Source organism: Callithrix jacchus, chromosome 6, assembly GCF_049354715.1.
Source record: "Callithrix jacchus isolate 240 chromosome 6, calJac240_pri, whole genome shotgun sequence".
Lineage (NCBI taxonomy): Eukaryota > Metazoa > Chordata > Mammalia > Primates > Cebidae > Callithrix > Callithrix jacchus.
The window spans coordinates 154,175,613-154,188,973 of NC_133507.1; the positions used below are offsets into that span (position 1 = coordinate 154,175,613).

At 38.4% G+C, this 13,361-nt stretch overlaps 1 protein-coding gene across 9 annotated transcripts in view; it reads left to right on the top strand.

Moving 5' to 3' along the window:
- GIGYF2 (GRB10 interacting GYF protein 2) overlaps positions 1 to 13,361 on the top strand; it is a 167,262-nt gene that overhangs the window by 110,672 nt on the left and 43,229 nt on the right. For all 9 annotated transcript variants that reach the window (XR_013519161.1, XM_008999715.6, XM_002749903.7 and 6 more), the window contains 5 exons: positions 3,660 to 3,826; positions 6,853 to 6,944; positions 8,395 to 8,502; positions 9,510 to 9,610; positions 12,989 to 13,089. Coding sequence is in view for 8 of the 9 variants with exons in the window: in XM_008999715.6 (XP_008997963.3) it covers positions 3,660 to 3,826; positions 6,853 to 6,944; positions 8,395 to 8,502; positions 9,510 to 9,610; positions 12,989 to 13,089 (569 nt within the window). In the remaining variant the exon portion in view is untranslated. The remainder of the gene's footprint in view (positions 1 to 3,659; positions 3,827 to 6,852; positions 6,945 to 8,394; positions 8,503 to 9,509; positions 9,611 to 12,988; positions 13,090 to 13,361) is intronic.

The window sequence follows — 13,361 nt, forward strand, 5'->3', positions numbered from 1 at the left end:
TAGCTTTATATCTTCATTTTAAATCTGTATGCATTGTATTTGTTCTTGTTGCCTTATTGTGCATTTCATCACTATATTGAGTGAGAGTGGTGAAAGCAGACATCCTTCCTTTGTTTTCCTGTGTTCTTCCCTTAAAGGGAATACATTCAGTCTTTAATAATTAAATGTAATGTTAGTTGTAAGGTTTTTATAGATGTTCTTTATCGAGTTGAGGAAGTACCCATTCATTCCTGTTTTCTGAGAGTTTTTATTGTGACTAGATGTTGGATTTTGTCAGATGCTTTATCTGCATCTGTTGATGTGATCATGTGATTTTTCTTTAGCCATTTCATGTGGATTTTATTGATTGCTGTTCAAATATTGAATTAGCTTTGTATCCTTGAAATAAACAACTTGGTCATGATACAGAATCTTTTGTAGATATTGCTGAATTGTATCTGCCAATACTTTGGTAAAGATTTTTGTATCTGTATTGAGGGATGTTGTTTTATAGTTTTCCTTTTTGTACTTTTTCTGTGTAGTTTTAGTATCAGGGTAACATTAGCTTCATAAAATGAATGGGAAAGTATGCCTTCCCCTTTTATTTTCTGAAAGAGGTTTTTTAAAATTGGTGTTAATTCTTCTTTAAATGTTTGGTGGCGTTCTCCATTGAACCCAGCTGCGTCTTCTTTTTTGGAAATTTAAAAATTATATTTTCTGTTTCCTTAGTACTTACATTATTATTTAAATGATCTATTTTATGTGCGTTTTGGTAGTTGGTGTTTTTAAATGAATTGGTCCGTTTTGTCTAAGATAGCAAATTTATGTATGTAGAGTTGCTGCAGTATTTTGTTATCCTTTTAATGTCTATAGGTTCTGTAGTGATATTTCATTTCTGATGTTGGAAATGTGTGTATTTCTCTTTTTTTCTTGTCAGTCTTGCTAGAGGTTTCTCAGTTATACTGAAATTTAAAAAAAAAACAAGCTCTTTATTTCAGTGCATTTTCTCTGTTGCACAGAAATAAAGAGCTTTTGTTCTTATTTTCAGTTTTATTGATTTCTACTCATTCTTTCCTTCTGATCATTTGGGTTTATTTTGTTCTTTGTTTTTTTGTTTTGTTTTAGACATCGTCTAACTCTGTCACCTAGGCTCTGGAGTACAGGCTCACTGCAACCTTTGCTTTCCAGGTTCAAGTGATTCTTGTGCCTCTGCCCTCAAGTAGCTAGGATTACAGGCACGTGCTACCACACCCAGCTAATTTTTGTATTTTTAGTAGAGACGAGGTTTCTTCACCTTGTACAGACTGGTCTTGAGCTCAAGTGATCCACCTTGGCCTCCCACAGTGCTGAGATTACAGGCATGAGCTACTATACCCGGCCTTAATTTGTTCCTTTTCTAGATTTATGAAGCGGGAGCTTAGATTATTGATTTGGAACTTTTTCTCTTTTCTAATGGAAGCATTTAATACTATATATTTATCTCTCAGCGCTTCTCTAGTTATATCTTACAAAATGAGATATGTGTATTTTTATTTTCTTTCTTGTTTTGGGACAGAGTCTCACTCTGTTGCCAAGGCTGGAGTGCAATGGCACAATCTCGGCTCACTGCAACCTCTGCCTTCCAGGTTCAAGCAATTCTCCTGTCTTAGCCTCCCAAGTAGCTGGGACCACAGGCATGTGCCACCATGCTCAGCTAATTTTTATGCCTTTGGCAAAGATGAGGTTTCACCATGCTGGACAGGCTGGTCTCGAACTCCTGACCTCAGGTGATCCACCCACCTCAGCCTCCTAAAGTTCTGGGATTACAAGTGTGAGCAACTGTGCCTGGCCCATATTTTTATTTTCATTTAGTTCTGTGTACTTTAATTTCCCTTGAGACTTCCTCTTTTTATTTTGAAGTATATTTTTGGGTTTCTGAGTGTTTGGAAGATTTCCTGTTATTTTTCTTTTATTGATTTCTAGCTTGGTTCTTGGTAATCACAGAACATATTATATGTGATTTTTTAAAAAATTTCCATAGATTTTTGGGGAACAGGTGATAATTTGGTTACATGAATAAGTTATTTAGTGGTGATCTGTGAGATTTTGGAGCACCTGTTAGCTGAGCAGTATACACTGAATATGAAGGCAGTTTTAAAAAATCTTTTGATGTATGTTTTATTGTCCAAAATATGGTTTATTATTGCTGTATGTTCTATGGGTAGTTGAAAAGAATTTGTATTTTTCTGTATTTGGAATGTTCTGTAAATGTTAGCTCACGTCTGTTAGTTGATGGTGTTGTTGAATTCTTATGTAATCTTACAGATTTTCTGCTAGTTGTTCTATCACTTATTGATGGAGGTGGTCACATCTTCAACTTGCAGATTTGTCTTTTTTTTTCATTGTTCTGTCAGATCCTGCTTTGTATATTTTGGAGCTTTGTTGTTTGGCACTTACATATTACAATTGCTGTATCTTCTAGGTGCATTGACCCTTTATTATTACATCTCTGATAATTTTCTTTGCTCTGAAGTCAACTTTATCAAACACAAATATTAAACTGTATATATATTTAGCTATACTTGTGTTTGATAAACTTGACTTCAGAGCATAGAAAATTATCAGCTAATTTTAAATTAACTGAATAAATTATCAGCTAATATTAAAAATATTAGTTAATATAATATCAAGTTAATTAAAAATATCAAGTTAATATTTGCATGATATATCTTTTTCTGTCCTCAATCTGCCTACTTTGTTATATTTTGAGTGAGTTTCTTGTAGCTAGCATATAATTAGGTCATGTTTCTAGTTGCTGGCTTCTTCATCTCCGAATCTGGGATATATGCGATAAAAAGAAAAATCAGGGAATTCACAATCCTGTCATCACTGAGACCCCTAGTCAGTCTACCTTCTTCTCACCACCTTTCAGTGTTGTTTTCTATATTAATACAATGTCCAGGGTTTCTAGTTGTACTTAGCAGGAGGCATAGGGAAAAGTACATCTACTTCATCTTCCTGAGGAGGAAGTTCCAGGGCTTCGCTTTATTTATTGCCATATCCCTACTGTCTACGTCAGATAATCATCAATGTTCAGTAAATATCTGTTGAAAGAATTAATGATGTGTTGATCTGAGTGAATTTGTATGTTAATTTTATGTATGTAAAATACTTGATTGTTTCTTACTGCAAAACATTCAGAGAATATTAGTTTTTTCCCCCTACCAAGGTCAGATTTAGTCTTATCTGAGTGCATTATAATTTTTCTTAATTTCATTGATGGTTGTTTACATTTTGCCCCACTTTCACTAATCTATGGTAGAAAATGAAAATTAGAGAACGTTTTCAGTCCTGCATGTTTATGTTCTCTATGCCTAAATGACACAAAGTCCAGTAAATACTTAACTCCAATTATATCATACTTTCCTGACAAGTGCATTGTAGAGATTGAGATAGAGACAGTTATGCTCCTTATAATAATTGAAGTACTGCTGATAATTTGGGATGTATTAACACAAGCTTTGTTTTAAAATTGTTTTGTTGGTTAGAAGTCTGTTAGCTACCTTTAGAGGTGAATTAAATTAGATAATATACAACATTTTGAAAGATGCCACCTGGATGAGGATCAGGTGCAGGAAATATTTGTTTCTCTTTGAGCCTGAGAGATTTCTTATTGTCCTGTTTAATTGGTGCTATTATAGGTCCCTTCAATAATCAGGAGATGGCAGAATGGTTTCAGGCGGGCTATTTTACTATGTCTTTATTGGTGAAGAGAGCATGTGATGAAAGCTTCCAACCTCTTGGCGATATCATGAAAATGTGGGGAAGGGTTCCCTTTTCTCCAGGTCCAGCTCCCCCTCCCCATATGGTAAGTACCTTCTACCTCACCCGGAATGTATATTAGACACAGATGCACTTGATTCTCTTTGAAAACACAACCCAAATATATTATCTAATGAAGGAATTGTAGTTCTTTGAAATTAATGGAAATGGAAAGAGGAAGTCTGAATGGAAGACTAAATGCTTAACTATAATGATCTTTTCAAAACCCAAATAACCTGTGCCCATCCTCTTCACCCAACCTCCTCCTCAACAGTGAAACGGAATCCTTCAGTAGCATTCCAGCAGATGTAGAATGAAGACCTGCATCTTATCCTGGCCTGCCTACCAGGTCCTGCAGTGCCTGTCACCTTATCTTTCTAAGCTCATTTCAGAGATTTTACCTTTATCTGCTAGGCTTCAACACAGTTGACCTATCTGACTTTCTTACTACCTCTAGTTAGAATAAACATTCTTCTGTGTTCAACTTCATTTTCCTCTTGCCTTCTCACTCATAAAGTTTCTAAATTTGAGATTCGCTTTAAAACAAATGTTACCAGTGCTTCAAAATATTTTGAGGACTTAAAAAAATTAGTTACTGGTATTTTAATTAAAAAATGGAACCATGCACATTGGCTCACTTCTGTAATCCCAGTGTGGGAGGGATTTGGGAAGCTAGAGTTAGAAGATTGCTTGAACCCAGGAGTTTCAAACCACCCTGAGCAATGAAGTGAAACCCTGTCTTTACAAATAGTAGCAGCAGTAATAATAATAAGTAAATAAACTAGCCAGGTGTGGTGGCAAGCAGTGGCAGAGGTGGGATGATCATTTGAGCCTAGCAAGTTGAGGCTGTAGTGGGCTATGACTGCGCCATTGCACTGCAGTTTGGGCAACAGAGTGAGACCCTATCTCAAAAATAATAATAAAAGGAACTGTAATACTAGTGATCTCCCTAGGGCTCTGACACTGGGGTACTATTGGCAGACAGCTGCTCATGGCCTCTCCCAGTAGAAGTCTTTTAGAAGTCTCTCACCTGAACCTCACTTTTTCTTCTCCAGGTTGGACTGTCTGGTAGTGGGCTATAATTAAAAGTTACCATAAACCTTTTTTTTTTTTTAAGATATGGGGTCTCGCCATGTTGTCCAGGCCAGTCTCGAACTCCTGGGCTCAGGCAGTCCTTCCATCTTGGCCTTCCAGAGTGCTGGATTACAGGCATGAGCCACTGTACCCAGCCCATAAATATTTAGTGTGAACACCACATTTCTACAGTGAAATCATCATTGACTTATTCATCAATTGTATATTGAGAGCCTGCGCCAGGCCTCATAGTAGGTTCTTATGAGATGAAGATGAGCAAGACCTACCCTCTGTAGTCAAGGGAGTCTGTAGGTAAGGAAAGTGGCTTTTTTTCCATTTTGTTTCCTTTAAATGTTGGGGTTTTTTTTGTTTGTTTGTTTGTTTGTTTGTTTTGAGACGGAGTTTTGCTCTTGTTACCCAGACGGGAGTGCAATGGCGCAATCTCGGCTCACCGCAACCTCTGCCTCCTGGGTTCAAGCAATTCTCCCGCCTCAGCCTCCCGAGCAGCTGGGACCACAGGTGCGCGCCACCATGCCCAGCTGATTTTTGTATTTTTAGTAGAGACGGGGTTTCACCATGCCGACCAGGAAGGTTGTAAACCACCCGCCTCAGCCTCCCAAAGTGCTGGGATTGCAGGCATGAGCCACCGCGCCTGGCCTAAATGTTGGTTTTAACCCAGTAACTGATTTTATAGTTCACTAATATGTTGAGACCTTTAGTTTGTGGAGAGCAGTGGTCTAGAATGGAAGATACCTGGGTGAGAGAAACTTTTCTCACACCATCCTAGTTGTTTTGCATCACAAGAAAAATTATACTGTGTATTGCAGCATATACAGTTAACTTATATATCAAGTTTAAGGCTTATTTTTCTTTTCTGAAATTAAGATTCGTTTTGATCTTGCACATCTCAGAGGCTAAAAGCTTATCTCTTAGATCTGGCATGCTTGCAGTGGTCCAGTTTCTAGTTAGAGGAGCTGAGACTCAGTCATACCTGCATAGGAAGGAAGCTGTGGAAAGCCCTCCTTCCTGTCAGTTACTGTCTTTTCCCTAGATATTGTTAATAAGAAAAGCGATTCCCTTTATAATGAATGTATACCTTGAAACCTAGTTTTTCATGTAGACATTTTAAATGAACCTAAGGTAATAATAGCTTTCCTCCGATAATGAATAAGCAAGAAAAATGTCTCTGAATTTCAGGTAATCTCTACCCCAAGAACTTGTATATCAGATGTCATATTTCAAACTATAATCAATATATGATAAAGGCATAAACTCATGATTTACCTGTTTAGTCTGTCATACTTACACTTTTACATCTGTTATGTTATACTTCACGTTTCTTTCTCCTAAGTTTAACTTTATAATTAAAATTCCAGTCCTGTTATTTCACATGTAAGCCAAAAAGTTGGTTTTATTTTACCACAGCTTATTTTTTCTAACTCATGGTATATTAATAGTGATGGAAACACTTTATTTGGGGGGGAGAGTTATAGTTTTCAAGTTCTTTTTATTCTTATCTTTAAGAGATATACTGGCTCCCTGCATTCCTTACGTACCATTATAAAATTCCACTATAACATTTCCTTTGACCTTTGGATAATTTTGCATTTTTCTGTATTGTGTCCAGTTTCTCTAATTTCTGCATGATCTCCAAATTTACAAATCCACTTTTAAGATTGAGAGAAGTATAAAGTCTTTCAGTTACAGTAATAACTGGAGTACAGTTGAACATTCAGCTTTAGAGGCAAGATTGGAGAATGGCAGCTGAAATCAGGACCCTTTCTCACCTTAGGGCATCTTTTATAATATTGACACCACTGTTTCCACTAGATTGCATTGTTTAGTTTTCAAAGATGCCTGAGTTTTTAGTCAAGTGTTTGTGTAAAAGGGAGGCAGAGGTCTTAGATTCATTTTGATTTCAGATACCTGTACTAAGTGGCTTTTAGGTTCTTTGCAGTTTATTTAATGGTATTTATTTCCTTACCACCTCATTCCCAGGGAGAGCTGGACCAGGAACGACTGACCAGGCAGCAAGAACTCACAGCCTTATACCAGCTGCAGCACCTGCAGTACCAGCAGTTCTTAATACAGTAAGAACAGCAATGCAGGAGGGTGCACTGCCGCATGAAAAGGGACTTTAAATAGAAACCTGCTGTCAAGTCTCACCTTTTACAAGAGCTAAAGACTTATATGGCACTTCAGTCGCCAAACTAGTGGCGTCTTAACCACTATACGTTCTAATTTTAGTCTTGTCTTTTATATATTTATGTATTTATTTATTTTTGAGACAGAGTCTCACTCTGTCATCCAGGCTGGAGTGCAGTGGTGTTATCTCGGCTCACTACAACCTCCACCTCCTGGGTTCAAGTGATTCTTGTGCCTCAGCCTCCTGAGTATCTGGGAGTACAGGCATGTAGCACCACGCCCAGCCTATTTTTGTATTTTTAGTAGAGATGAGGTTTCACTGTGTTGGTGAGGCTGGCCTCAAACTCCCAGCCTCAAGTGATCTGCCTGCCTCACCTTCCAAAGTGCTGGGATTACAGGCGTGAGCCACAGTGCCCAGCTTATCTTACTTTTAAATATCAGAAGTTTAGATGATGACATGTAACTTTAATTTTGTAAGCTCTTTAGTTTCTAAGTGCCTCCCGAGTGGCTCAGCTTTGAATGCCACCATGGGGTGGGGGAGTGGGGGTTGGGGGGAGTATGGGGAAGCCGTAAGTGAGAGGGTAGGAAAGAAAAGGTTAATTTTTTTTAGGAGTGGTTTGGAATGATGGCAAAGTCAGTCAGATTTTGTTTTGTCTCTTTTGTAGCAGAAAAAATTTTCTGTCATGTAGTGCAGAGGTTTGCAATGTCTGGCCTTTGGGCCAAATCTGGCCTGCTCTCTATTTTTATAAGCAAACTGTTACTGAAACAGACACACCTGTTTGTTTGTAGGTTGTGTATTAACTGCTTTTGCCTTAAGATGGCAGAATTGAGTAGTTGGAACAGAGAGTACATGACTTGCAGAGACGAAACTACTCTCTGGCCCTTTATAAAAGTGTGTCTAACCCTGATCTAGTAAAGAAAAATTACCTAAATTTCTCCAAGTTAAAGAATATCAATGTATGAATTTTTATAGAACTGTTATATTTTTTACAAAGGGTGCTTCATATGGAAAAGGCTACTAGTTTGAATGTGTTTTATTTTCCATTTGTTTTCTGATAAAAGGTTAGTTATCATCTTGGGAGTTTACCAGTTTTTAACATTTGTGATTTTAAAAATATGTTTTCTAAATAGACCACTTTCCACTTAATTGTGGATTTTTTTGCTGTCCTCTTTCACTCAGAAACATGTCATCTGTGGTGAATTCAGATCGTTCCAGAATGAAGCATAGAATTTTCTATATGTCTGTTATCATAATGAAGAATTATTAAATATATCTGATAGCCATTTCTAATAGTGTTTCCTGAGAGGCTTTGAATTGAACTTTGACTTTCAACATCGCAATCACGTGAAGTAAATGTGGATTGACAGGTTATACTTTTTTTTACTTCTTTGAAGACAACAATATGCACAGGTTTTGGCCCAACAGCAGAAAGCAGCCCTGTCTTCCCAGCAGCAGCAGCAGTTGGCCCTTCTTCTTCAACAGTTTCAGGCCCTGAAGATGAGGTTGGTGGTCATTCCATTATGTGTCATATTGGGTGCATGTGTTGTGAAAGAAAGAGAGGAAAGGAGATTGTGGTTTAGTGTGTGATTTCTGGTACCAAACACAGCCCATACCTGCCTGTTGTATGTAAAAACTATATATTTTTTTAAAATAATATTTCAGTGGGAGATAAACGTTTATTTGGTCTTTTACTCACAGAGGATAAATTTTGATTAATCAAAAGACCAAAGAACAATGGAAACACTTAAGAAGCAGTGTCATCTTATGGAACCTGCAACATAAAACTGTAGCCTAGGATTTTAATTTCACTTTTATCCATAGTATCTCAAGAAAGTATTAGCCACCCAAGGTTATCATTTTCTAGAACCCAAAAGCCATTAAGGTAGGTCTAAGGAAAGGGAAATTATGACAGAAGTCTAGAATAAATGTCTGCTATTTCAGAGTATCATTCAGAGTAGTATTTCTCCTGAACAAGTATCAGTCACTGCTCTCACAGACCTTAGTGTCTCATTAGCCAAAACTGTTTATGTTTCTTTTGTGCCTTAACCCATCCTGTGAGTTAGGCAGTTTAGGTGATAGGAACTCCACTTTATAGATGGGCAAACTGGGACTCTGAGAGACTAAAGGACTTGATTAATGTAACACACAGGAAACTCAAGAGAAAAAAGTAAAATGCAGGCCTTTACTCTTAAAGTGCATTGACTTTTTCATTATAACGTGCTGTCTCTGTGTCTTCTATTGAGATGATCTGGGTTTTTAAAGACAGTAAGTATATCCGTTATTTAGAAGTCAATTCTCTTTTACCATAGAGGATTCCAGAAGTGTGATCATTGTGCCCTTTTCTTCCACTCCAAACCGCTTTGGTAGTGTTAGGTTTTAGTAAAACAGTGAAGGTGTTTTCTAGCGAAATAACCTGGAGAACCTACAAGTAATCTAGAAATTCCTCTTTATCTTTTTTCTTTTTTTGCAAATGATAAGAACAAGTTAATTTTTTATTTCCCTTTTGCAGAATATCTGATCAGAACATCATTCCCTCAGTACCTAGGTCTGTGTCGGTGCCAGATACTGGATCTATCTGGGAGCTTCAGCCAACAGCTTCACAGGCTACAGGTAAAAACTTAGACTGAACTTTAGTACCACTTTAAGGATTTAGAGTGTAATAATAATTTTATAATTCACCTCTTCAAAAATATATTAGGTTTCTAGATCCATTTTGTATTGCATATTAAGAAAAGGTCGGTTTTTTTTACTAGATCCAAGCAATATTGAAGGTATTACTGAAAATATACTTTTAAGGATTTGTTTGAAATTATTTAGTGGATTTTTTTGTTTTTTGAGTCAGCATCTCTTTATGTTGATCTGATCAGTGTGGAAAAATCATTTAAATTATTTTTTATCTCTTTAGCCAGATTAAAAAAAGCATACATATAAACAAAGTAACAGTGATCTATTCTTTTGAGTTAAGAATTAATACCAGCCAGGCATGGTGGTGTGTGCCTGTAGTGCTAGCTACTCAGGAGGCTGATGTGGGAGGATTGCTTGAGCCCGGGAGTTTCAGGCTCCAGTGAGCTATGATCATGATAAGACACTTCAGCCTGGGCAACAGAGCCAGATTCTTGTCTCTAAGAAAATAAAAAAAGAGAGAGAGAGCTGGGCAGAGTGGCTCACACCTGTTATCCCAGCATTTTGGGAGGCCAAGGCAGGCAGATCACCTGAGGTTGGGAGTTTGAGACCAGCCTGACCAACATGGAGAAACCCCATCTCTACCGAAAATACAAAATTAGCCTGGCATGATGGCGCATGCCTGTAATCCCAGCTATTTGGAAGACTGAAGCAGGAGACTGGCTTGAACCCAAGAGGCGGAGGTTATGGTGAACCAAGATCACGCCACTGCACTCCAGCCTGGGCAACAAGAGCGAAACTCTATCTCAAAAAGAAAAAAAAAGAATTGATGTAACGAATACTGTAGATACCTGAAATTTTGGGAAAAGAAAAACCTGCTACGAAGTGAACGCCTTTTCTCATTTTTATCTTTTTACATCAAATTAGATTATTTGGGGTTGAGTTTTTTTTAAGTCTTGGTATTGGTGGAGCATCTCTGTTTCTTTTCTTTCTCCCCCCCCCCCCCCCCCCCCCCGCACTGTCACCTAGGCTGGAGTACAGTGATGTGATCTCGGCTCACTGCAATCTCCGCCTCTCGGGTTCAAGCGATTCTCCTGCCTCAGTCTCTGAAGTAGCCGGGGTTACCTACAGGCACATGCCGTCACACCCGGCTGATTTTTGTATTTTTAGTAGAAATGGGATTTCACCATGATGGTCAGGCTGGTTTTAAAGTGACCTCAAGTGATCCACCCACCTTGGCCTCTCAAAGTGCTGAGATTACAGTTGTGAGCCACTGTGCCCAGCCGAGCACCTCTGTTTCTTAAGGTCTAAATACCTGCAGAGGTGGGTAGTTTGATCCATGGTTAGTCCTTTCAAGAGATCATAGTTGGTATTGAGATTCCCCAAGAACTATATGCCTTGATGGAGTTTGTCTTGAGCTGTTGAGCTGTTCAGGTCATGCTTCCGTTGTTTACACTGACCTTACAGATTATAACAGAAGAATGGCTGCTCATTAGATCAGAAGGATGGATGCTGTTTGTACCTTATTTTCTCTTGGTAGCCATTTATAGTTAGAATATTAAGAATACAGGCTGAGCACCATTCCCTAATCCAAAAGTCCACAATCCAAAATGCTCCAAAATCTAAAACTTTTTGAGCGCTGACATGATTTCACTAGTGGAAGTTTTGTTTTGTTTCTGTTTTTGAGGCAGAGTCTCACTCTGTTGCCCAGGCTGGAGTCCAGTCGCACAGTTTCGGCTCACTGCAACCTCTGCCTCCTGGGTTCAAGAGATTCTCCTGCCTCAGCCTCCCAAGTAGCTGGGATTACAGGTGCCCACCACCATGCCTAATTTTTGTATTTTTGAAAGAGTTGGGGTTTCACCACATTGGCCAGGCTGGTTTCAAAATCCTGGCCTCAAGTGGTCTGCCTGTCTTGGCCTCCCAAAGTGCTAGGATTACAGGCACAAGACATGGCACCCACCCCACGAGTGGACAATTTTACACATAAATACTTAACGTAAACATTTTGTTCATGCCCCAAATTATTAAAAATGTTGCGTAGGTCAGGTGCAGTGGCTCACACCTATAATCCCAGCACTTTGGGAGGCTGAGGTAGGTGGATCACAAGGTCAGGAGTTCGAGACCAGTCTGACCAACATGGTGAAACCCTGTCTCTATAAAAATACAAAAGTTAGCCAGGTGTGGTGGCACGTGCCTGTTATCCCAGCTACTCAGGAGGCTGAGGCAGGAGAATCGCTTAAACCCAGGAGGCAGAGGTTGCAGTGAGCTGAGATCACGGCACTCCACTCCAGCCTGGGTGACAGAGTGAGATTCCATCTCAAAAAAAAAAAAAAAAAAAGTCACATAAAAGTACCATCAGGCTATAGGCTATGTCTAAAAGTGTTTATGAAAGATTAGTGAATTTTTTGTTTAAACCTGGATCTCATCCCAAAGATAGCTCATTATGTATATGCAGATATTTCAAAATCTGAAAAAAAATCCAAAATTTGAAATGCTTTTGGTCTTAGGGCATTTTGGTTAATGGATACTCAACCTGCATTCTCCAGTGTTTTGGAAACTTTTAAATACTCTATTAAACAGTTTATTTCTTTGGGTTTGTATGCAGTCAAAGTCCTTTACCAATAGTCTGGTTTTATACAGATAATATTTGGTAGTTTATAAATAGACTATGATAGGAATGTAGAAAATAGAGAATGCTGAAAAGCAATACCAGCAAACTTCACTGGCAATAGGAAAATGAACTCAGAAGCCATTATCTGTTTACTTCCAAATGTGATCTTGCAGTGCCTTTCAGGTTAGCAGGACCAGATCTCATTTGTGAGACCTGCCTAGCTTTCCAGAGGCCTCTGCAGCTCCAGCTGTGATGCTTACTTGCAGTCTGTCTTTATTGAGATGAAATTCACTTAACACAAAATTAACCATTTTTTAAAGTGAACAGTTCAGTGGCATTCACAATCTTGTGTAACCACCTACTTCTCTCTAGTTGGTGTGCAGTAAGAGGCTGAATGGTTATTGGAAATCTGTGGGCTTTGGAATCTAACACACTGGGATTGAAATCCTGACATGGCTGCTTACTTGCTATGTGCCCTTGGGAGTGTTAGGAACTACTGCTGACTTACATGGCTTTGTAAGGATGAGGTTAATTTTGTAATAAATGTCTGGTACTTCACTTCATTCTAGATGTGTTAAAGGATATTCATAGAAGCTAGAGTCCATTCACAGTTCAGTCTACTTAGAAGCAAAACAGATTATGTTTGGTGGAGCTCATTTAGGCACAGGGAAGCAGCTTTTTTCATGATTCCTACGGATATGTTACCATGTATGTAAGCTCTGTCATCCTTATTTCTTTCTTTTGTTGTCTTACAGTTTGGGAAGGTGGCAGTGTATGGGATCTTCCTCTGGACACCACGACACCAGGCCCTGCCCTGGAACAACTTCAGCAGCTAGAGAAGGCGAAAGCTGCAAAGGTCTGAAACTCATTCTTCTACAGCAGTGCATTGCCATCTTGCTGCAGGACATAAACATTGCTGTTTATCATCTCTCTAGTTAGCTAGCTGTACTTTTTACTTTCACTTTACTGCTGCTTAGCTGGTATAAGTACATTTGTATTGTATCTGTATTGTACCCTCTTCTCCCAAAAAAATTTCAAAACAGAATTTAAATTACTATGTTTGGATTGGTTAGTTGGCATATTGATGATTACAGACACAAATATATTTTAGTTACATTATTTATGGTA